Source organism: Oncorhynchus tshawytscha, linkage group LG08, assembly GCF_018296145.1.
Source record: "Oncorhynchus tshawytscha isolate Ot180627B linkage group LG08, Otsh_v2.0, whole genome shotgun sequence".
Classification (NCBI taxonomy): Eukaryota; Metazoa; Chordata; class Actinopteri; order Salmoniformes; family Salmonidae; genus Oncorhynchus; species Oncorhynchus tshawytscha.
In genome coordinates, this window is record NC_056436.1 from 25,299,338 (window position 1) to 25,325,295 (window position 25,958).

Genomic DNA, 25,958 nt, shown 5'->3' on the forward strand with positions numbered 1-25,958 from the left:
AATTTAAAAATAAATTGGAGCTGATTCTGGGGTTTTTACAGTATTATATCCAAAAATGATATTCCACAAAAGTTGTATTTTTATTTATTTTGCGCTTACACGGCGGGACAAATAAAACGACCCACGGGGCAAATTCGGTTCGTGGGCCGCCAGTTGGGAAACCCTGCATTAGATAGTACTCAGGTCGTGCATAATAATAAAAACATTACAGTTGATACGCTGAAATTAATATCAATTTTCAAAGTGGGTTGTACTTTGTCAAATCCCTTGTCTCAATTGGTTGATTTATCGCCCACGATTTACCCATTGGTCGAATGTTGGGTTTGGTGTCTGCGAGAGGAAGAACTGTCAACTAGTTTGCTGCCATGCAGATATTTTGTAGAGCTGCTAAGGATGTCTAAAAGAACAAAGGAATAGTAAATCCCGAAGAATTGGCGCAAAAATGAAATCTAATGTCATACAACGTATTAAGGTTTGTGTTCTCTTTTTGTCCTTAGACTTTCTATAAGGATAAAGAATACCAAGTCGTTGGGTGCGGCCTGTTGTAACATACTACAGTAGCTAGCTAACGTCATTATCTTACCTGAAGCGGTGGGGAACCACGGCTGTCAAAAATGTTACGAGGCAGACGTGGCGCAGCAATTGTCTGTCGGTTTACATCAAATTTCCCCATATTTATGCGTTTTGTTCATAGTTTAAGTTAATGACCTGAGAATACTGCAAATCTCAAATGAATTGTTTGCGGAAGGCCGTACAAGCTAACGCTCGTGCCCACAACAAACAAATATAGCTAACATTAGCTACTAGCTAACTAAGTAAATACGTTTTCAGAACATTCATCACGGGTTAGCCGGGGGGCCTTCACCTGGTCGTTAAATACTATCGATCTGGGGGTCACAGGCTAAACATGGTCGTGAACAGCAGCTAGCTGTATTTATTGCAATCCATGAAAATGGTGACGAAATAAGTCGCTAGTGCAAGGTTAAACGAACCCAATTCGGTCCTGGGTAACTTACCACGTTTAGTTTTTTTGCCTGAGCACAACAGAGTTGATTCAAATAATCAAAGCTCGATGATTTCAATATTTGAATCGGCTGTGTAGTACTTGGGCAAATACCAAAACGTGCACCCCTTTTGGGTCCTAGGGATCGAGTTTGGGATACGCTGCACTAGCGAGAGTGCAAGGTTCACTTGTTGTTCTGAAAGCCACTTATCTAGCTGGCTGATGAAGCTAGCTTGCCTCCAACTAACTTCCTACCTAACTTGCAAACAAATAGAAATACTCAAATGTATGACTATCACGCGGCTAGTTAGTACAAAACTATTTGTCATTATGGTTGCTTCACTGATTGTGCTGTTATCAAACATCCAATTTTCTCCTGCAACATGTCTGAGCATGCCTTGAAAGATTCAAAGAATGAATCCTCTTGCTGTCTGTGTGAGATGACTTGCTGTCTGTATGACACTGCTTAAGCATACTGGGCCAACATGATGAGCCTCACCGACACAAGGAAATAACATTGTCACGTGATGTCCTAGGTTGTAAAGGTAGATTTCCAGATAGTGTGCCTGGCAGGACCTAGATAGTATTCTATTCTTGTCATAACTGTTGCTCATAATCTACTACCATGGCATGTTTCGTATCACTTTAGGCGTACGATCACTCTGAACCTTCAGGAAAAACTGTCGCTTCATCAGACAAGCCTGATTCACAGTTCTGGTTTCACACAACCGGACTAATACACACACACAGGAGTGTTTATGAACGGCAGTGCTTATGTCCCGTGCATTCCCCACCCCCCCTTCTACACAGCATGATCTAAGGTGGATTAGGTAGGGATTTGCTTGTGTGTGTTCACAACTACTGACCTCTTTTTCTGCATAACAACTGGACTACTACCACACCATGCTTGTGCATTGAGCCTTACTCACACACAGGTAGCTAAGAGATTTCACTCTTGCCCCACTCAACATTACCTGCCTGAGAAACTGGGCCCCATTCAATCAATACTTGGAAGTGTCCAAGTTAAACAATACTCTTCAAGTATTGTTGGAGAGCAAGCTTACGCCTGAACCACAAGGGCTGCAGACTAGGCTATGTCTGGTCATTTTAGGGTCGTTTCATCTGATTTCAAACACTTCTTGAACAAAACTTTTTATATATATTTGCCCATGGTAGAAGAGGTCAGAAAGTAACTTTTTGGTCCTGAATGCCAAAACATTTAGGAGAACAAAGTTGAACTATTTTGCACACACCACCCTATCATGAGACATCCATGTCTTCAACACTGGAAAATATAAACGGTTGAGTTTGATTATCATTTAAAAGCTTACAAACCGGGTTGTCAAACTATTTTGTAATTTCTAGAGTTTAAAAAATATATAAAATATTTTTACCTTTTTTTAAAGGGTCAATCTGCATTTGCTACATTTTTAAAATTATATATGAATGATGTATTCATTGATTTATGAAAATAACTTCTTATGAATGTCTCATGAACCCAAAATATAAGCTTGTTTTACTCCAATGCTTGTAAACAAAGTAAATGTAAACAAACACTGTATACCATCAAAACATGGTTAAAACTAATAATTTTGTTATCATGGATGGTCAGTCCTTGCATCCATAGCTCTGTCTATGAATCTGAATGGTTAGATTTCTCCAGCCCAATCCCTCAGCTTTTTACCTTAACAGTGGTGAGGACACTTTTGTAATTGTTTCAACTGCTAATTGCCGCGTTCACATCAATTATCTAAAAGCATTTAAACTCAGATTCTTTTCATTTTTGAATTTGTTGTAACTTAGCCTCAGCTGAGTCCCCAGCAACTGTATGTTCTGGTTTTCAGGGGAATGAAAGGGAGCCTATGACGCTACTTCCACTTTTGGATTTTAACTCTTTACACTCGTATACGGGTTGAAAATGGTAGATTTGGGCATTAGTAAACACCTAAATTGGAACGTAATGGCTGTACAGTAACATGCTGTACATGACATCAACGTTCTGGCTCTTCACTTCACAGTGCATTATGGGGTTTGACTGACAGCTGTTAGGAACTTGAGCACCGCGTGACAAGAAGTTTCCTCCATCCCTCCTAGTAATTGTGCAACTTTTGCAAATGTTTTGTTTTGGGTGAGGGAAATGCTGTAAATTAAGCTGACTTGATGTATTTTGAAAGATCAGATGTTGAGGATTATAATAATTAACGCTTTGATCTCATACAAGTAAGCCAAACACCCGCGAGTCCAAATGTACATTAAACATTTCCAAATCATAAAACTCATGTCATACACAGTGTCAACATTTGTGATCTCTGTTTTGATGTACAGTTACAAGATTACGTTTTCATACCCTGGGGTTGTTCTGAACAGAATGAGCATATGTTTGTTTATTGTGAAGAAAATGAGCTGCGGCATATGCTCATGAATGCACTCATGACTCCTTTCTATGCGAAAAAATAAAAAAAGTTGAATTGCCTTGTGAAAGCTTAACACTGTAAGCTTGTATTTTATAACGTAGCTAGTCATGTTGGCAATAAAACAAGCTTTCAAATCATGCCCACCTTCTCTGGATTGTGATTTATAATTGGCTGTTTTTGTATTGAGTAAAGAACGACAGTAATTGTGTGATGGCGGGTAAGCAGGGTTGTGTTCCAGACTAAACAAATACAAGTGTCCTTGCTATAGTGCTACAGCTAGGAGAGTAAAAAAAAAGGGGGGGGGGAGTACCTTATAGTTGAAGACTCTTCTTTGAGTCATAAAAGTGCATTCAAATTGCTTAGGAACTGTGTACTTTGAAGAGGTGTGTGGCCACTTGGAGACACATGTTAGTCCTCTCACTTAAACTCTTCTAATGTTTTAGTCTTATGTTGCAGCTACTTCACTTTTTCCAGGAATGGTCCTATCATGTTACTGAATTCAGAGTATTTTTAGATTTCGTTATCAACAAATGCGGAAAAGTACAGTAAATGTAAAATGCACATAAAATCAACAGTGTAATGTTTGTATTCAGTCTTGTCAGGTGAACTGTCGTACTCACCTTTGGTCTAATAATTTCACCATTATCTCAACTGTTCCCTTCCAATTGCTACAATGGTTATGCATTTCATATTTCTAATGTAAGAAAGATTTGAATTTATCCTTATCAATGTAGGCCAATTCCCATGAGTGTAAATGGTGGGAATTTACTGGATTGGTTGAACAGTGTAGAATAATAACTTATTGAAATCATAAATATAAATTAATAGACATTTCTATTAAGTTGACATTCTATGGTGGATGGACCGGCAGCCACCTTTGTGGTAGTAATTGGAAGTAAAATTTATAATTACAATTATATTTAAATGATGGACCAGTTAAATTGCAGTATTCTGAAGGGATATGTCCACAAAATGAATTATATTTCTATGATTGAAATGACACTCACCTAGGGCTGTTGCTGTGACTGTATTACTGCCACACCGGCGGTCTTGAGTCATGAAGGCAGTCAAATTCCACATGACCGCTTAATCACGTTAATTAGGCTCTCTCCAATCTCTGATGCTGCTGATGCTCATTAGTAGCCTACTAAACTTGCTAACTACCTGGTACTCAGCACTCTATTGTCCCTCTAATCACTCTGACATCAATGCAAATGTAATAGAAAATCGAATTAAACACTTCATGAGAGCCCACGAGCTTATGTTGCACAACATTTCTATAGGCTTTGCAATTGGTGAGAACAGAGTGATGGCCTCTACTAAAAAGAGGAGAATCAGCTTTCTATAGGCTAGGCCTACTATATTTATTTTTCAACTTTCCTAATATTAAGCAAGTTGCTTATATTTACAACAGGAGTATAGCCTACCTCGTCCTCTATTTGTTATTTAAGTGCATAGATGATGTATTTTTTCCCCGATGCCCCTGTTTCGATACAGGTGCATGATAACGGTCCATTCTAAATCAAAACAAATTTCACACATATATAAACTCAGGGGAAAAAAGAAACACCCCTTTTTTAGGACCGTGTCTTTCAAAGATAATTTGTAAAAATCCAAATAACTTCACAGATCTTCAATGTAAAGGGTTTAAACACTATTTCACATGCACGTTCAATGAACCATAAACAATTAATGAACATGCTCCTGTGGAACGATTGTTAAGACACTAACAGCTTAAAGACAGTAGAGAATTAAGGTCACAGTTATGAAAACTTAGGACACTAAAGAGACCTTTCTACTGGCTCTGAAAAATACCAAAAGAAAGATGCCCAGGGTCCCTGCTCATCTGCGTGAATGTGCCTTATGCATGCTGCAAGGAGGCATGGGGACTGCAGACGTGGCCAGGGCAATAAATTGCAATGTCCATACTGTGAGACGCCTAAGACAGCGCTACAGGGAGACAGGACGGACAGCTGATCATCCTTGCAGTGGCAGACCACGTGTAACAGCACCTGCACAGGAACAGGATGGCAACAACAAATGCCCGAATTACACCAGGAACGCACAATCCCTCCATCAGTGCTCAGACTGTCCACAATAGGCTGAGAGAGGCTGGACTGAGGGCTTGTGGGCCTGTTGTAAGCCAGGTCCTCACCAGACATCACCGGCAACAACGTCGCCTATGGGCACAAACCTACCGTCGCTGGACCAGACAGGACTAGCAAAAAGTGCTCTTCACTGACGAATCGCGGTTTTGTCTCACCAGGGGTGATGGTCAGATTTGCGTTTATCGTCCAAAGAATGAGCGTTACACCGAGGCCTGTACTCTGGAGCGGGATAGATTTGGAGGTTGAGGGTCCGTCATGGTCTGGGGCGGTGTGTCACATCGGACTGAGCTTGTTGTCATTGCAGGCAATCTCAATGTTGTGCATTACAGGGAAGACGACCTCCTCCCTCATGTGGTACCCTTCCTGCATGCTCTTCTTGACATGACCCTCCAGCATGACAATGCCACCAGCCATACTGCTCATTCTGTGCTTGATTTCCTGCAAGGCAGGAATGTCAGTGTTCTGCCATGGCCACCAAGAGCCCAGATCTCAATCCCATTGAGCACGTCTGGGACCTGTTGGATCGGAGGGTGAGGGCTAGGGCCATTTCCCCCCAGAAATGTCCGGGAACTTGCAGGTGCCTTGGTGGAAGAGTAGGGTAACATCTCACAGCAAGAACTGGCAAATCTGGTGCAGTCCGTGAGGAGGAGATGCACTGCAGTACTTAATGCAGCTGGTGGCCACACCAGATACTGACTGTTACTTTTGATTTTGACCCCACCTTTGTTCAGGGACACATTATTCCATTTCTGTTAGTCACATTTATTTATTTATTTTATTTCACCTTTATTAAACCAGGTAGGCTAATTGAGAACAAGTTCTCATTTGCAACTGCGACCTGGCCAAGATAAAGCAAAGCAGTTTGACACATACAACAACACAGAGTTGGAATGACATGGAATAAACAAACATATACAATCAATAATACAGTAGAAAATCTATATACAGCATGTGCAAATGAGGTAGGATAAGAGGGGTAAGGCAATAAATAGGCCATGGTGGCGAAGTAATTACAATATAGCAATTAAAGTCTGTAATGGTAGATGTGCAGAATATGAATGTGCAAGTAGAGATACTGGGGTGCAAAGGAGCAAGATAAATAAATGCGGATGAGGTAGTTGGATGGGCTATTTACAGATTAGCTATGTACAGGTGCAGTGATCTGTGAGCTGTTCTGACAGCTGGTGATTTAAAGCTAGTGAGGGACGTAAGAGTCTCCAGCTTCAGAGATTTTTGCAGTTCATTCCAGTCATTGGCAGCAGAGAACTGGAAGGAGAGGCAGCCAACGGAAGAATTGGCTTTGGGGGTGACCAGTGAGATGTACCTGCTGGAGCGTGTGCTACGGGTGGGTGCTGCTATGGTGACCAGTGAGCTGAAATAAGTTGGGGCTTTAGCTAGCAGAGACTTGTAGATGACCTGGAGCCAGTGTGTTTGGAGACGAGTATGAAGCGAGGGCCAGCCAACGAGGACTTACAGGTCGCAGTGGTGGGTAGTATATGGGGCTTTGGTGACAAAACGGATGGCACTGTGATAGACTGCATCCAATTTGTTGAGTAGAGTGTTGGAGGCTATTTTGTAAATGACATCGCCGAAGTCAAGGATCAGTAGGATGGTCAGTTTTACGAGGGTATGTTGGCAGCATGAGTGAAGGATGTTTTGTTGCGAAGTAGGAAGCCGATTCTAGATTTAATTTTGGATTGGAGATGTTTAATGTGAGTCTGGAAGGAGAGTTTAGTCTAACCAGACACCTAGGTATTTGTAGTCGTCCACATATTCTAAGTCAGAACCGTCCAGAGTAGTGATGCTGGACGGGTGGGCAGGTGCGGGCAACGATCGGTTGAAGAGCATGCATTTAGTTTTTACTAGCGTTTTAAGAGCAGTTGGAGACCACAGAAGGATAGTTGTATGGCATTGAAGCTCATCTGGAGGTTAGTTAACACAGCGTCCAAAGAAGGGCCAAAGGTATACAGAATGCTGTCGTCTGCAAAGAGGTGGATCAGAGAATCACCAGCAGTGAGAGCGACATCAGTAATACAGTGGGGCAAAAAAGTATTTAGTCAGCCACCAATTGTGCAAGTTCTCCCACTTAAAAAGATGAGGCCTGTAATTTCCATCATAGGTACACTTACACTATGACAGACAAAATGAGAAAAAAATATCCAGAAAATCACATTGTAGGCTTTTTAATGAATTTATTTGCAAATTATGGTGGAAAATAAGTATTTGGTCAATAACAAAAGTTTCTCAATACTTTTTCATTGCCAACAAAGGGTATATAACAGAGGTCAAACATTTTCTGTAAGTCTTCACAAGGTTTTTACACACGGTTGCTGGTATTTTGGCCCATTCCTCCATGCAGATCTCCTCTAGAGCAGTGATGCTTTGGGGCTGTTGCTGGGCAACATGGACTTTCAACTCCCTCCAAAGATTTTCTATGGGGTTGAGATCTAGAGACTGGCTAGGCCACTCCAGGACCTTGAAATGCTTCTTACGAAGCCACTCCTTCGTTGCCCGGGCGGTGTGTTTGGGATCATTGTCATGCTGAAAGACCCAGCCACGTTTCATCTTCAATGCCCTTGCTGATGGAAGGAGGTTTTCACTCAAAATCTCACGATACATGGCCCCATTCATTATTTCCTTTACACGGATCAGTCGTCCTGGTCCCTTTGCAGAAAAACAGCCCCAAAGCATGATGTTTCCACCCCCATGCTTCACAGTAGGTATGGTGTTCTTTGGATGCAACTCGGCATTCTTTGTCCTCCAAACACGACGAGTTGAGTTTTTACCAAAAAGTTCTATTTTGGTTTCATCTGACCATATGACATTCTCCCAATCTTCTTCTGGATCATCCAAATGGTCTCTAGCAAACTTCAGACGGGCCTGGACATGTACTGGCTTAAGCAGGAGTCCCTGGCGGCGTAGTGTGTTACTGATGGTAGGCTTTGTTACTTTGGTCCCAGCTCTCTGCAGTTCATTCACTAGGTCCCCCCGTTTGGTTCACCCACAGGTGAGATCTTGCGTGGAGCCCCAGATCGAGGGAGATTATCAGTGGTCTTGTATGTCTTCCATTTCCTAATAATAGCTCCCACAGTTGATTTCTTCAAACCAAGCTGCTTACCTATTGCAGATTCAGTCTTCCCAGCCTGGTGCAGGTCTACAATTTTGTTTCTGGTGTCCTTTGACAGCTCTTTGGTCTTGGCCATAGTGGAGTTTGGAGCGTGACTGTTTGAGGTTGTGGACAGGTGTCTTTTATACTGATAACAAGTTCAAACAGGTGCCATTAATACCGGTAACGAGTGGCGGACAGAGGAGCCTCTTAAAGAAGAAGTTACAGGTCTGTGAGAGCCAGAAATCTTGCTTGTTTGTAGGTGACCAAATACTTATTTTCCACCATAATTTGCAAATAAATTCATTAAAAATCCTACAATGTGATTTTCTGGATTTTTTTTTCTCATTTTGTCTGTCATAGTTGAAGTGTACCTATGATGAAAATTACAGTTCTCATCTTTTGAGTTGGGAGAACTTGCACAATTGGTGGCTGACTAAATACTTTTTTGCCCCACGGTATATACAGAGAAGAGAGTCAGCCCAAGAATTGAACCCTGTGGCAGCCCCATAGAGACTGCCAGAGGTCCGGACAACAGTCCCTCCAATTTGACACACTGAACTCTATCGGAGAAGTAGTTGGTGAACCAAGCGAGGCAATCATTTGAGGAACCAAGGCTGTTGAGTCTGCCAATAATAATGTTGTGATTGACAGAGTCGAAAGCCTTAGCCAGGTCGATGAATATGGCTGCACTGTAATGTCTCTTATTGATGGAGGTTATATCGTTTAGGACCTTGAGCGTGGCTGAGTTGCACCCATGACCAGCTCTGAAACCAGATTGCATAGCGGAGAAGGTACGGTGAGATTCGAAATGGTCGGTAATCTGTTTGTTAACTAGGCTTTCAAAGACCTTAGAAAGGCAGGGTAGGATAGATAAAGGTAGCAGTTTGGGTCTAGAGTGTGTCATGACATTGCCCTCTTTGGGTATAGCAAGCCCCATTCCCCTCTCACTGCCTCCACCTTGCCTCCTTCAACTAGGCTGCTGTGGTCCGAGAGAGGTCGTAAATTCCTGAGAAGATCCTGCCACATAGTATAAGAGGCAGAGTAAATTTTCATAAAGCACAAAGGAATTTTTCTCACCTCACAGAACTTGAGGTACGAACAAATTTCATGTTTAGGAGAAAGTATAAAAGATCGGTGAAGAATCCAGCTGCGAACTGTTCCGTTTGTTACAACTTGGGGAAGCTCTTGGCCTCAGATATGAGGTTTACATCTAATTGTTGTATAAGATGAGTGAGTATAATACTGTTTGTAAAATTGTGTAATATGATTTTGGACTGTTTAATGAAGGAAAATACAATTCCCTTTTGATTTGAACTAAATCAGAGGACCGCCCCTGAGCCCAGTTAGGGTCAGGCATCCTGGGACAGCCCCTTTTCTGCAATTCTGAATAAAATCCAACTTTGAGAAATCATCAGCAGACCATGTTTTTCTCCATTCGGAGAGGACAAAGGTTGTAGACCATTGCTGAATCTTTTAACCATACCACGTGGTTAAACTCTTAGACTATCGATACCGACAGAATAAGAACAAGTCTTTGATATGAATTACTAGTCTGCAGCTAGGAATTCGGTATCATTGAATGCGAAGACCGGCAACCGCTGAAACATCCATTCTATAACGAAACGAATGTCACTGAACTATCCATTTTAACCACAAGATGGAGAGAGACAGACAATTCTACAAAATAAACAACTTTTCACCAGCGATCAAGACGACACACTGAGCGTAAATATATATATTGATTGCAATTGTTCCCGAATGAGTGAGCATCCATGTGCAAAGGATTAGCATTTCAATTGTTATAATTATCACTCTGTAGTGACTTCTTAGTTGACCCCCACTTCCCCTTTTGTCTAATAAGCCGCCGGTTTAGCCCACTAGGTCACATGCTCCTATCATCTCTTGTAACCACATTTACCTTGTTTGTTTGTGCATTTCTGTGAATTAGTTAGGAATAAATCAATTATTTAAGACAATTGATGTATGGATGACTCATAGTGAAGACTGGATTCGTGCAGATAACCAACAATTTACGACTTTTGGAATGAGACTAACGTGAGGTAAAGTAAATAATTCATTAATCAGAAGACTATGGATCAGATATGAAAATATCTGAAAGGTTATATTAGGAAATTATAACCTTGTAATCTGAATATTTTTCCTTGGTGCCCCGAATTCCTAGTTAATTACAGTTACATGATTAATCAGTTGATCGCATAATACTAATTACAGAGAATCTTTGATAAAAACTATAAGTCTTCAATTTAATGATAGTAAATACACAACAAGTGTCTCCCCCTTTGAAGAGGGGGATGACTGCGGCAGCTTTACAATCTATGGGAATCTCAGATGATATGAGAGGTTGAAAAGGCTAGTAATAGGGGTTGCAACAATTTTGGCAGATAATTTTAGAATGAGAGGGTCCAGATTGTCTAGCCCAGCTGATTTGTAGGTGCCCAGCTGATTTGTATCGGTCCAGATTTTGCAGCTCTTTCAGAACATCAGCTATCTGGATTTGGGTGAAGGAGAAGTGGGGGAGGTTTGGCGAGTTGCTGTGGGGAGTGCAGGGCTGTTGACCAGGGTAGGGGTAGCCAGGTGGAAAGCATGGCCAGCTGTAGAAAAATGCTTATTGAAATTCTCAATTATTGTGGATTTATCAGTAGTGACAGTGTTTCCTAGCCTCAGTGCAGTGGGCAGCTGGGAGGAGGTGCTCTTATTCTCCATGGACTTCAGTGTCCCAGAACTTGAGTTTGTACTACAGGATGCAAATTTCTGTTTGAAAAAGCTAGCCTTTGCTTTCCTAACCGACTGTGTATATTGGTTCCTAACTTCCCTGAAAAGTTGCATATCATGGGGGCTATTCAATGCTATTGCAGAACGCCACAGGATGTTTTTGTGCTGGTCAAGGGCAGACAGGTCTGGAGTGAACCAAGGGCTATATCTATTCCTTGTTCTACATTTTTTTTTTAATGGAGCATGCTTATTTAAGATGGTGAGGAAGGCACTTTTAAAGAATAACCAGGCATCCTCTACTGACAGTATGAGGTCAATGTCATTCCAGGATACCCTGGCCAGGTCGATTAGAAAGGCCTGTTCGCTGAAGTGTTTTAGGGAGCATTTGACAGTGATGAGGGGTGGTCGTTTGACCGAAGACCCATTACGGATGCAGGCAATGAAGCAGTGATCGCTGAGATCTTGGTTGAAAACAGCAGAGGTGTATTTGGAAGGCGGGTTCGTTAGGATGATATCTGTGAGGGTGCATGTGTTTACAGATTTGGGGTTGTACCTGGTAGGTTAATTGATAATTTGTGTGAGATTGAGGGCATCAAGCTTAGATTGTAGGATGGCTGGGGTGTTAAGCATGTCCCAATTTAGGTCACCAAACAGCACGAGCTCAGAGGATAGGTGGGGGGGGCAATCAATTCACATATGGTGCCCGGGGCACAGCTGGGGGCAGAGGGTGGTCTATAGCAACCTGCAACGGTGAGAGACTTGTTTCTGGAAAGGTGAATTTTTAGAAGTAAAAGCTAGAATTGTTTTGGTACAAATATCAGGGGTTTTGGTGGTCTTCCTAAGCGAGGATTCAGACACAGCTAAGACGTCCGGGTTGGCAGAATGTGCTAAAGCGGTGAATAAAGCAAACTTAGGGAGGACGCTTCTTATGTTAACATGCATGAAACCACATGTCTGTGGAACTTGTTCAGGTTATGTCTGTTGTTGAATCTTGTTATGTTCATACAAATATTTACACATGTTAAGTTTGCTGAAAATAAACGCAGTTGACAGCGAGAGGACGTTTTCTTTTTTTGCTGAGTTTATTATTTAGTGTATGTAAAAATAAGGTGGATCTGATGGGTGACAATATTAGCTTGTGAATTATGTATTGTTGCTTGTGAATGATCCCCAGAAAAAGAAACAAATACTTTTTTTTAGCAAATTTTTCAAATCAAAGTCTCACACTTCATGTGGCCTTGCCCATAGGCCTATATATTTTGATACGGTTTGTATCAACTAAAGTGGCCAAATAACTTCTTAAGCACATTAATCCGCTTTACAAGGGGTGTAGAGCCTAACTGGCATACATAAGCAGCGTGTGAGTTTGAAGTTTGGGGAAGATCATTTTCACCATTAAAATGCACCTTTATAATACAAGCAATGCATGCATAATTGCATTTGCGGTCACTTTTGATGATGGTGTTTTCCTGGTAATGGAACATTTGTGCATATAGCCTACTACCATTTGTGCATTGCTGTGCTTATAATGTGAATAAATAAATTATTAGGCTATCAATATTTTAGGCTAAACGTTCTGATCTGTTGCGTCGGCCAAATTGCTTAAAAAAATGTTTTTTTAGTGCTAGTGGTTGTATTAATTTGGGCTCTATCGCATCCCACAACTATCCCAGACTATGTTTGTAATATTTATTTCTCGCATAGAATGGAGTAAGTCAACCTTTGTACTATGGGGGATAGTAGAGTGACATGGGCTAATGCTTTTGATGTTTGTTAGGCCTACTCATCTTGTTGGCTGACGAAAAGTAAATGTGGACAGTTCTTCCAATATCTTCAATATGCACCTCTGAATTGGATAAGGACGCATGCATTTGCATTCCCGATGAGTCTGTCTTCACTTGTAGCCTGTGAGAAAGACCCGATCACGTTATTGAGTGTGCAGCGCTCAGGGTGAAGGGCACAACGGCCACTGGCCACTAAAGGCATGGATTTTTTTATGGTGCATTATGACCACACAAGGGGGATGCCGCCATGAAACTCAAGGCATTATCAAGTGCTTGTCAAATTGTGAATGAGTGACTGATGAAGTGTGTACAGCCTGCGCAAAAAACAAATCATCATTAGTTGCATCATGCAGCCTTACAATGTATTAAAAATCAAAACGTATAGCCCAATGTTTGTATCACAAATAAAGTTACATTACTAATGCTAAATCAAGCACATACCTGTTCAGTACCTGTTTCTTTGTAAACCGCTCAACACAGAATACCTGCATGTGCGCACTCCCTCAAATCGTTTGGAGAAAATATCCTTTATTTTATTCAGCTTTGTTCAATTGGTTTCTTCATACCATAAAATGACGCCATGGAATTCTAAGCAAATCTTTTCTGCTAAATGAACTAGTGTAGCCCCTAGCCATTTGGCATAGCCAGCTCAGGGCCTAACATAAGGACAACTCAGAGTATGCTATTCTGTTCTTCTGAAATATAGACTACATTTTCTTGACATGTTCCTTTAGACCTGTCCTAAAATAAATAATGCATTTATTGTGATGGTGTAGACTAGATTACATGGATTTATTAGACTTTAAAATGTAGATGTTCCAAAGGTCTGCATCAATGGAAGCCAGGAGATTATGTGTTTATGTTAGTTAAGACCGTCAGTTATTTGCTTGACAATCACCGGCTGATGAAATTTCGTGATTGCCACAGCCCTACACCTACCCTGTATTCAAGAGTATGCTGTGTCTCAACTGATGGCGGGCATAAAACAAGCACCTCAGAATATGTAAAATAGGGTCAAATTTAGGCTTGGGCGATAACTTGGTATAAATGGTATATTTGAAAATCACGACCTCGTGGGGGTCTGTGTTTAACCCATAGTTAGTTATAAGCAGTGACTTAAGTATAACTATGAGAAATCTAAATCAAATAAATTAAATCCAGCTCAGGGCTCCAGCTATGCATTTGGTTTGTTAACTTGCTAGCTAAGTGGCTATATGTCTAGATCAAGCTTCTTGGTTACAGCAAACATTCTAGCCTGAGTACCAGTTTCTTTAGCTAATATTGCACTCCTTGCCATTGCCAAAGAGACTGGCCTTTCTGCCATCTTCAAATATGAACATTCTATCCTTAATTAGCTCGAGGAGGACAGAGGAGTTGATTCTGATTCGATAGCCCTCACAGCTATCCTTCATTCACAACAATTATCCAAATATTTGGAATCTATACTTTTTTTTTCTCAACAGAACACGTTTGTAACCAATTGCTAAGCAAACATTTTGTTTTTTTTGTCCAGACAATACCAGTCTGTCAAAAGTTGCTATCTCATGTCTAAGTTCTCAAACTAAATACATATTGCAAATCCAACCACAAAACCTCTGCTTTGATTTTAAGCCTCAAAATACAACACCTTGCCTAGCTAACAGCTAAATGTTTGTTTTTGACTTTGTTATAATTTCTAATTCTATTTTTCAGCCTGTATGTGTTGTCCTGGAAAATGTTTATGTAATTTCCAACAACCAATGAGCAACTCTGTCGTAAATCCAGCTGCATATTGAACGTTGAGATTGCCTAAAGGCCAGTGTTTGGCAATGACATGGAGTGGAATGTTAGCTAAGAAGACTGGTACACAGACTAGAGACATTCAATCCGCTCCTGGATCAAGATCCCTGTTGCCTAAATTATTTTGTGCGTCCAAGAAAACCATACATATTATTTTAGAAATAGCGCCCCTTGTGTGCACTTCCGGTAATACCATATAGTACAGAAATGGTATGACAATCGGGATACCACCCAACTCTAGTCAAACTACAACATAATGTGAAAATGAAAACATTTGGATTTTACCTTTTGTAAAAAAAATTTTTTTTTTTAATTAAAGGATAAAACATTTTAATAATAAAATAGTTTGACAACCCTGCTTGTAAGCTTTTAAATCACATCACACTCAACTGTATATCTTTTCCAGTGAAGAAGTCCTGGGATGTCTCATGGCAGGGTGGTGTATGCAAAATGGGTCACCTGAGCACCTCTATCTCCTAAAATGTTTTTGCATTGAAGTCCAAAAAGTCACTTTCTGACCATTTCTACCATAAGCAAATAAGTATGAAAGTTTAATTCAAATCAAAAGTGGTCCATTCAAAAAGTGATTGAAATCAAATGGAATGACCCTTTACTAACATGTCATGCAATTCTTTTAACAATGTTGGCAACTAGTTAGGCTTTTTCAATCCGTTACTCAGGGTCCCTCAGCTATTGCACACGTTTGTTCATTTTTGTAGCAGCACACCTAATTCAACCAAGCAAAGGCATTTGATGATTAATTGACTAGTAGAATCTGCGTTAGTGCTAGAAGAGAAATGTGTTATGTCTGGCGTTTTCCCAGAGTAATTGATTTTGAAACACTGAGTTATTTGGCTTTCTGCTGGGATAATCAGTAAACTCATCTTATGATACCATTTGGTCTGTTTCAGTGCTGGTTGTCATACTGAGCCGCAGCTGTAGTCATGGATGCCAAAGCCAACGACAGCACCTTCCCTAGTTTTGGAGACTTAGATGATTTCCTCACCAAGCATGACTCCAATTTTGTGTGGCTACTTGTGGGTAAGTGTTGACGAAATTTTCTAGACTAAGAGTGCTGGTGGAAAAACACCTGAGTTAGAGAGAGGGCTGGCTGCAGTGAATCGCACCCATTTCTCAAATTGGAGTTGATGAATGGGGAGCACTTAACTCCGAGTATACAGGAGTGAAGCCTCATTTAACACTATCATAACAATATGAGACATAGTTTAAACCCTCTGAGTCAGTGGTAACCAGGGGTGTAATTCCATTCTTAATGGTAACCCATCTTTCACTTGAGTCATGGCAGGACGTGGACCAGCTATTGTGTCACTGTTGTGACAACCTTAATGAAGTCGTTACGACAGTACCAAACATTTCCTCCAGAACTAAGGATGGTGGGACATCAATGACACTAACTAACTGTGCTCTGTTTTCTCTTCCAGCCACCATTCTGTCCTGTGGATGGATCATCTACCTGACCTACTACAACTCCCGTAACATTGGCCTCATCTTAACCCTCATCATCAACAGACTCTACAAGAATGGCTACATTCACATTGGTGAGTGTAAATAATGTAATGAAACAAGCTTGCAGATGCGTGAATTATGAACCTTGCCAGAGATTTGCAGACTCAGACTTGGCTACCAGGTGCCTTATTTATGGAATTCAGTGTGAAGAATCTAATGTTTGCGTGTCTGAAATTCAGTGTGAATCTGTGACCTACTTGCATCAGTTTTAGCATCACTGTCTGACTGTCTGTCCTCTCCCTCTCCACAGGCTCCTTCTCCTTCTCGGTGCTGTCGGGGAAGGTCATGTTCAGAGATGTGTACTTCATCAACGAAGACATGTCCATCAGGTGCTTACTTTTACAGTGTTATGTATTCTACTCTCTGTACAATACATGCTTATATTCTAATACTATTTTTATTCTACCTTCAATGTATTTTGTGTTACAGAATACAAGATGGTTTCCTTATATTCCGCTGGTGGAAAATGTATAACCCTAAGCAGAAACAGCACGGTCAGTGGATTGTTCAAGACACATTGTTTTGATATGGGAAACAAGTCCATAGGTGTAGGAGTGGTGGGAGGCCGCAATAACTCAAATGGCTTGTACTCTTCTTGACCATCATATCAAAGTTACAGATCTTGTTCTTCTCTTCTCCAGACCCCAAGGCTGAGACCAGGCTCTACGTGACAGTAAATGGATTTGAGTTCCACGTTTACAACCGCACAGACCTCTACGCACGGCTACAGGAGACCTTCGGGTTGGACCCCACCCTCATACCTCTCAAAAAAGACGAGGAGAGGGGAAGAGAGGAACGAGAAAAGAGCCTGGACAGTGTTAACATCAAAGCAGAGACTCCTGACCCGTCGTCATCTTGGAGATCCCTCATCCCCGTCATCAAAGTCAACATCAGCACAGTAAGTTTCCCGTTAGCTTAGCTACATCTGAGACATCACACACGCTAGGTTATCTGAAAGTGCACTTATGTTTAATTCTCATCATTGTATCGTGTGGATTTCTCCAGGGTCGCTTAGCATTTGGGAACCACCACCTCCCACAGACGATATGTGTGAATTTTGAGGATGCCTTCCTGACCTATGCCACCAAACCCCCCTCCAGCCACCTGGACCAATACATGCACATCGTCAAGGGCTCTCTAGAGAATGTCCGCGTCATGCTCGTACCCAGCCCACGCTACCTGGGCATGCAGAACGACGAGTAAGTTGACCTTTGACCCTAAACCCCATTACATAGGCCCGCTGAACGATAAGTGAGCTGACCATCGACCCTGAAACCTAGCCTCTTAATCCAAAAGAATACAACCTCTGTTGTCCTCCATAGGCCGCCCAGACTGATGGGAGAAGGATTTGTGGTCATGCAGTCTAATGACGTGGACATCTACTATTACCAGGATGAACCAGGTACGACCATATTGTGTAGAATTCTGGTCTGTTTGCCAGGATCGAAAAAGTCCTGAATAGTTGTTTTTTTATACATGTAAAGTCATTAGTAATTCATATTCTTGTATGTGTATTGTCAGGCCTGGTCCCAGAGGAGCAGGAGAGTGGGGATCCAGAGCTGTGTGGAGAGGGCACCAAACTGCAAGATCTACCTCCCTGCTGGGGTTTGGACATAGTCTGTGGAAAAGGAACTGACTTCAACTATGGACCCTGGGCAGACAGGCAGAGGTTCACACACAAACTAACTATTCTACTACATAAAACATAATTGGCAATTCACCAGACACAACAGCATTCCCTCCTGTGTGCAGAGACCATAGGAATATAATTACTAATATTTATATTTCTGTATGCAGGGACTGCCTGTGGAAGTTCTTCCTCCCGGCAGACTACCAGTCCTTGGGTGTTACGGAGGTGGCTCAGCCTGGCAAACCCAGACAGATCCTAGCCTTTGAGCTACGCATGAACATCATCGCAGATGCCACAATAGACCTGCTCTTCACCAAAAACAGGGTACTAGGAGACCAGGCTTCTCACTCTCTCTCCTGGCAGATCTAAATAGCTCTAAACTATTATAATCCATTCCACAATGGGATCATGTGTTTCTCACATTATGTGCTCTGTTGATTTTTTTTCTTTTAGGAAACCAATGCTGTCCACGTGAATGTCGGAGCAGGCTCTTATCTGGAAGTGAATATCCCCATGACTGTGGGGGAGTCTGGTGAGTGGGACACTAAGAGAAACAACTGAGGTTAGAAGAAAGTGTGTGTCTTTAGTAGGGGTGTGCCGACCTGACCATATTCGTAATCGTATCCATAATTAACAGTTGCTATTAGGATCGGATGATATTCGTGATCTGAAAACACATAATTGTTTAAATATGCCTAGATAGATGTAGTCAAAATACCAATCTCCCTGCAAAATAAACTGCAGATTAGGAGCAGTGTGTGTGTCTGACCTCAACTTGCAGAAGGCAGTTTGCTGTCACTCAGTCATCTTTTCTCCCTACCCTCAGCCTCCTTGTTAGATACTATGCTGCACATTGATAGCTTGAGCAAATGTCCTACCCATAGGAGGCTAACAGAAGGCAGCATCAATAAATTATCAAACCGAAACATGCAAGTAGAAGTGGTCGGGTGAAATACAGCTTCGCTCTATTCAATCAGAGCAGCAGAATCAACGTAGAGCCCGCCCTTCTCTTTACAGACAGGAAAACTAGCCAGTTGAGTTATTTAGACCACATAGCACCTTGTATTTGATTGAAAGATGCTCGCTGGCACCCGAAAATGACTTACTTTCCGATCACGGATAATAACAAAAAATACTTGGATCATAATCGTATCAGGACAATTGCCCATATCTGTTACAATTCTTGTTTTATCCGACTACTCGGCACACCACTAGTCATTAGGTCTATGGTTACAGGGTAAGACAGAGGAGGGATGCCGTGAAAGCATGCATTAATTCTGACTCATTAATCAATATTACCATCAATAAAGTTGAAACTTGGACTGTCTGTGAGCATTCGTTCTCTTCTCTCTCTCTCCCCAGGCTACTCTCCCACAATCAAAGGTCAGCTGCTCCATGTTGACACCACCACCAGCATGCAGTACAGGACCCTACTGGAGGCTGAGATGCTGGCTGTAAGTACTGTACAATAGGAATATGTAGGGGTCCTATTCTACCACAAGCCATAGCCTGAATTTCCAATACAAGTTTTGTACTGCAACAGAGTGATTTTTGGGATTCAAATTCATACCATGTATCATTTCACTATTTGATTTAGAATTTTAGGACCCCTTTGGGTATAAAAAAGTATATACAAAAATGTGGCCTTTACGACTATAGCCCATAGAAACACATTTAATAACACATTCATAAATGTTAAAAAAAGGACAGTAAGAAAATAAATCAGACACAGCCCATCCAAAAAACTATTACCTTTACATGTCCCCTCAGTTCCATGTGATTGCCAGCTATCCCTGTGTATGGAACATGCCCCAGTCCTGGAACTGTGAGATAGAGGTGTACAAGGCCACCTATCACTTCATTTACGCCCAGAAGAACTTCTTCACAGGTAAGACCACCCTTTCCTCTCAGTCTATAGACAAATGTATTCTACACATAGTCGTGGCCAAAAGTTTTGAGAATGACACATATTAATTTTCACAATGTCTGCTGCCTCAGTTTGTATGATGGCAATTTGCATATACTCCAGAATGTTATGAATAGTGATCAGTTGAATTGCAATTAATTGCAAAGTCCCTCTTTGCCATGCAAATGAACTGAATCCCCCCAAAAAACATTTCCACTGCATTTCAGCCCTGCCATAAAAGGACCAGCTGACATCATGTCAGTGATTCTCTCGTTAACACTGGTGTGAGTGTTGACGAGGACAAGGCTGGAGATCACTCTGTCATGCTGATTGAGTTCGAATAACAGACTGGAAGCTTCAAAAGGAGGGTGGTGCTTGGAATCATTGTTCTTCCTCTGTCAACCATGGTTGCCTGCAAGGAAACATGTGCCGTCATCATTGCTTTGCACAAAAAGGGCTTTACAGGCAAGGATATTGCTGCCAGTAAGATTGCACCTAAATCAACCAGTTATCGGATCATCAAGAACTTCAAGGAGGGCGGTTCAATTGTTGTGAAGAATGCTACAGGGCACCAAAGAAAGTCCAGGAAGCGCCAGGACCGTCTCCTGAAGTTGATTGAGCTGCGGGATCGGGGCACCACCAGTACAGAGCTTGCTCAAGAATGGCAGCAGGCAGGTGTGAGTGCATCTGTACGCACAGTGAGGCGAATACTTTTGGAGGATGGCCTGGTGTCACGAAGGGCAGCAAAGAAGCCACTTTTCTCTAGGAAAAATATCAGGGACAGACTGATATTCTGCAAAAGGTACAGGGATTGGACTGCTGAGGACTGGGATAAAGTCATTTTCTCTGAATCCCATTTCCGATTGTTTGGGGCATCCGGAAAAAAACTTGTCCGGAGAAGACAAGGTGAGAGCTACCATCAGTCCTGTGTCATGCCAACAGTAAAGCATCCTGAGACCATTCATGTGTGGGGTTGCTTCTCAGTGGGCTCACTCACAAATTTGCCTAAGAACACAGCCATGAATAAAGAATGGTACCAACACATCCTCCGAGGGCAACTTCTCCCAACCATCCAGGAACAGTTTGGTGACGAACAATGCCTTTTCCAGCATGATGGGGCACCTTGCCATAATGCAAAAGTGATAACTATGTGTCTCGGGGAACAAAACATCAATATTTTGGGTCCATGGCCAGGAAGCTCACCAGACCTTAATCCCATTGAGAACTTCCAGGTTTTTTCATTATTTTTACTATTTTTTGCATTGTAGAATAATAGTGAAGACTTCAAAACTATGAAATAACACTTATGGAATCATATAGTAACAAAACAATGTTAAACAAATCTAAATATATTTTAGAATTTAGAACTGAAACATCACATTTACATAAGTATTCAGACCCTTTACTCAGTACTTTGTTGAAGCACCTTGGCAGCGATAACAGCCTTGAGTCTTCTTGGGTATGACGCTAAAAGCTTGGCACACCTGTAGTTGGGGAGTTTCTCCCATTGTTCTCTGCATATCCTGTCAAGCTGTGTCAGGTTGGATGGGGATTGTCGCGGCACAGCTATTTTCAGGTCACTCCAGAGATGTTCGATTGGGTTCAAGTCCGGGCTCTGGCTGGGCCACTCAAGGACATTCTGAGACTTGTTCTAAAGCCAGTCCTTTGTTGTCTTGGCTGTGTGATTAGGGTTGTTGTCCTGTGAACCGTTGTCTGAGGTCCTGCTTCGAGGGTGGCTGTTGTCGTTGTGTTCCTGGTTCGAGCCCAGGTAGGGGCGAGGAGAGGGATGGAAGCTATACTGTTACACTGGCAATACTAAAGTGCCTATAAGAACATCCAATAGTCAAAGGTATATGAAATATAAATTGTATAAAGAGAAATTGTCCTATAATTCCTATAATATCTACAACCTAAAACTTTTTACCTGGGAATATTGAAGACTCCTGTTAAAAGGAACCCCCAGCTTTCATATGTTCTCATGTTCTGAGCAAGGAACTTAGACGTTTTTTTACATGGCATGCTTTTTTACATGGCACATATTACACTTTTACTTCTCCAACACTTTGTTTTTGCATTATTTAAACCAAATTGAACATGTTTCATTTTATTTGGGGCTAAATTGATTTTATTGATGTATTATATTAAGTTAAAATAAGTGTTCATTCAGTATTGTTGTAATTGTCATTATTACAAATACTTTTATTTTTTATAAATCGGCCGATTTAATCAGTATCGGCTTTTTTTTGGTCCTCCCAGTAATCGGTATTGGCGTTGAAAAATCATAATCGGTCGACCTCTACTTCAGATGGCTTTTAGCACCTGAAGGATATGTGCATTTTACTGAGAAGTGGCTTCCGTCTGGCCACTACCATAAAGGCCTGATTGGTGGAGGGCTGCAAAGATAGTTGTCCTTCTGGAAGGTTCTCCCATCTCTACAGATGAACTCTAGAGCTTTGTCAGTGACCATCGGGTTCTTGGTCACCTCCCTGACCAAGGACCTTCTCCCCCGATTGCTCAGTTTGGCCGGGTGGTCAGCTCTAGGAAGAGTCTTGATGGTTCCAAACTTCTTCCATTTAAGAATGATGGAGGCCGCTGTGTTTTTGGGGACCTTCAATGTGGCAGGATTGTTTTAGTAACCTTCCTCAGATCTGTGCCTCAACACAATCCTGTTTTGGAGCTCTACGGACAATTCCTTCAACCTTATGGCGTGGTTTTTGCTCTGACATGCACTGCACAATACTTATTTTCCACCATAATTTGCAAATAAATTCATTAAAAATCCTACAATGTGATTTTCTGGATTTTTTTTCTCATTTTGTCTGTCATAGTTGAAGTGTACCTATGATGAAAATTACAGGCCTCTCTCATCTTTTTAAGTGGGAGAACTTGCACAATTGGTGGCTGACTAAATACTTTTTTGCCCCACTGTATGTTGTGAAAATGTTTTCCATTTCAAGGTTATAATAAGTTAGGGAGCAAAGTAAATATTGTGTAAATCTGCAGAGTCGACGACAAAAACCTCAATGCAAATTCTCTCTCTAGAAAGGGTGGCTGGCTGGCTAACTAGGTAGGTAGGTAGCTAGCTAGAAAACGTAGCTACACACAATAATACCAGTCAATATCAGCATGTGAAGTAGTTGTAAAATCCCTGAAGCAAACTGCACTATCAATTTAGGAGTTACAATCTCACCATGTTCAACCTGGTAGAGATTGCGTTTCTAGCTCAAAGCTGTGTGTCAGGTTGCTCTGGCAACGTGCAAGGGCCCTGCGTGCAGGGAGACGGAGGAGAAAAAAACGATTTGCGCCATGGTATTTGAAGGAAGAAAGGATATTAATTTGGCAGCGCACTTTGAGTACATTTGAACAACATGTATATATACTTTGTTATGACGATACAGACCGATGGATGTGTTCTAGACCAGTACAGTCCCAGTCGGTATTGGATAGAAGTTGCGGCCCTGCACACCTGTGGGGAAAACAACCTGTGGTTACCTAAGTTACCCATTTTGCTCAAAGCAACAACAACAAAAAGTTCTAACTACTTAGAAAAGTGAAATATTGTGGGGCTTTCCTCATGCCAAGACCAACAACACGAACAAACAGTCTATACAGCTACAAGTAGTGAGTGGAGTTACAAATGGACTATACAGCTATAAGTAGTGAGTGGCGTTACAAACAGACTATATAGCTACAAGTAGTGAGCGGAGTTACAAAAGGACTATCCAAATTAAGTTAAATGTCATACATGTGATTAAATATTTTACACACACAGCTATGTGTAGGATTATTGGACACTGAGTCCCCACATTTCCCACTCTCCCACATATGCCGGGTAGCCTGAAGCCACATGGCTCTTCTTGCAGGCTCTATTTACCTACTTAGAAACATTACAAACTGTAGGTAGAGATTTTTGACCTGGTTACATGTACATTGAACAACACAGCAGCTTATCAGAGCTCCCGAGTGGCGCAGCGGTCTAAGGCACTGCATCTCAATGCAAGAGGCGTCACTACAGTCCCTGGTTCAAATCCAGACTGTATCACATCCTGCCGGTGATTGGTTGTTTCATAGGGTGGTGCACAATTGGCCCAGCGTTGTCCGGGTTTGGCTGGGGTAGGCTGTCATTGTAAATAATAATTTTTTCTTAACTGTCTTGCCTACTTAAATTAAATAAAAATAAGCAAGTTCTGTTATTTCTGTATAACAAAAAATCTACAGCCAAGTTAGCTTTTTTTAATAATAGGGGTCAATGGGATAGAATGTTTGTCTTCCCCAATTTGTAAGCGTGGTTGAGGAATTCCTTATTACTTAAATATATAGAATCAGTATGCCCATACCATCATTTCTATGGTGGGTTATCCCTTTAACGTCATGTATTTGGTTTGTTTCTGTCCATGTCCAGACCTGATCGGGGACTGGGCCAGCGACAGCGCCCCAGATATCTACTCATTTGTCCCTTACGCCTGGAAGTTCAAGGTCCTCTTCCATCAGTTTGAGATGATCTGGGCTGCCAACCAGCACAACTGGATCGACTGCTCCACCAAGCAACAGGAGAATGGTGAGAGAGCTGTTGGAATTCAATGATGAACAAACTCAATAATTCGCAAGGAGTAAACAAAATAGTTCATTTAGTGAATGTTTACACTTTGGCTGCACTTTTGATATTATCCCTTTGTCTTTCAGTGTACCTGGCTGCTTGTGGGGAGACTCTGATCATTGATTTCACATTGCCTTTTATTGAGTATGTCCCTACCACCTGTAATACAAAGTTCTGTCTGAGGGTGAGTAGTTAATAGCAGATGGGATTTTTCCTGATTTCCTGATCATGTGAAGTATGGAATACCCTTACAGCAGGGGTTCTCAAACTTTTTGGCTCATCAAATTTTATTGGTCACATGGTTAGCTGATGTTAATGCGAGTGTAGCGAAATGCTTATAATACATAAAAAAACAAAATACTGCACAGTTCCCTAATAACGCGAAGCGAGGCAACCATCTCTGTTGGCGCCATATCAGTCACTCCTGGGACCCCTTTTGTGATAGCAAATGTATCATGGACCCCCTCATAATCAGAAAACAAATCGAGTGAGATAAAAATAGCATACAAGGAGTTTGGCTATGACTTCGGCGGTGCATGTCCGGACAAACCAAGTCTTGGGGCCCTGGGAATTATTTTAAAGGCCTGTCTCTTAGCATTGGACAGGCAATTTTTCAGTTTTCAATCAAATGTCCTGCAATCTACAGATTTATGTGGCAGCGCGATGTTTGTTGCAGCTTTAAAGCCAATATTCTGCAATTCTACACATTTGTCCATACGGCAAAGAACTTAGCGGTTTTAAAGCTTAAATTATAGTGCATTTTAAAGCTTAAATTACATCAGTATACAAGAAGTATTGAGTTGAAAAATGTGTAATTGATGGAGTATAGGACTACTGTGGATACCAATGTCCCTGTGAGCCTCCCAGACTCGTGTTGAACAGGGTTAAGAACAGAGATTGCGGACCCCCTGCAGTACCTCTGCGGACCCCACTTTGAGAACCCCTGCCTTAAGGCTTCCGCATGCTCCCAGCCGAAACCGTTCGGAAGAGTTTGTGCATATATTATGACAACTCTTTGTAATGTTTTAGTTTGTTTTGGATTTCGATAAGTTTATTATTTTTTTCAGCCAAAGTGCGGGAGCTGAAGTCTACGCCCATTCGTCTGTGATTGGTGTACTGTAGGGATTCTTCAATAAAGTATTTTGTCATTCAATGAAAGACAACTCGTTTTCCTGAAATACTGAAATACTGCAACAAACTTCTTAGACGTACAATTTGTATTTTAAAAAACGTACGGGTTCGGGAGAGGGGACGGTCGAGAGATATGCGTCCACCGAAACACAACCCAACCAAGCCGCACTGCTTCTTGACACAATGCCTACTTAACCCGGAAGCCAGCTGCACCAATGTGTCGGAGGAAACCCCGTA

General features: G+C 41.6%; 1 protein-coding gene across 19 annotated transcripts in view; it reads left to right on the top strand.

The window, feature by feature from the left end:
- Positions 1-329: 329 nt before the first annotated feature.
- LOC112246873 (transmembrane protein KIAA1109 homolog) overlaps positions 330-25,958 on the top strand; it is an 88,692-nt gene continuing 63,063 nt past the window's right edge. For all 19 annotated transcript variants that reach the window (XM_024415455.1, XM_024415457.1, XM_024415464.1 and 16 more), the window contains exons 1-15: positions 330-472; positions 15,842-15,971; positions 16,373-16,489; positions 16,708-16,786; positions 16,887-16,951; positions 17,099-17,355; positions 17,463-17,656; positions 17,780-17,859; positions 17,979-18,126; positions 18,255-18,411; positions 18,541-18,619; positions 19,450-19,541; positions 19,858-19,975; positions 24,396-24,551; positions 24,677-24,774. In XM_024415455.1, coding sequence (XP_024271223.1) covers positions 15,875-15,971; positions 16,373-16,489; positions 16,708-16,786; positions 16,887-16,951; positions 17,099-17,355; positions 17,463-17,656; positions 17,780-17,859; positions 17,979-18,126; positions 18,255-18,411; positions 18,541-18,619; positions 19,450-19,541; positions 19,858-19,975; positions 24,396-24,551; positions 24,677-24,774 — 1,737 coding nt within the window. In that variant the 5' untranslated portion in view covers positions 330-472; positions 15,842-15,874. The remainder of the gene's footprint in view (positions 473-15,841; positions 15,972-16,372; positions 16,490-16,707; positions 16,787-16,886; positions 16,952-17,098; positions 17,356-17,462; positions 17,657-17,779; positions 17,860-17,978; positions 18,127-18,254; positions 18,412-18,540; positions 18,620-19,449; positions 19,542-19,857; positions 19,976-24,395; positions 24,552-24,676; positions 24,775-25,958) is intronic.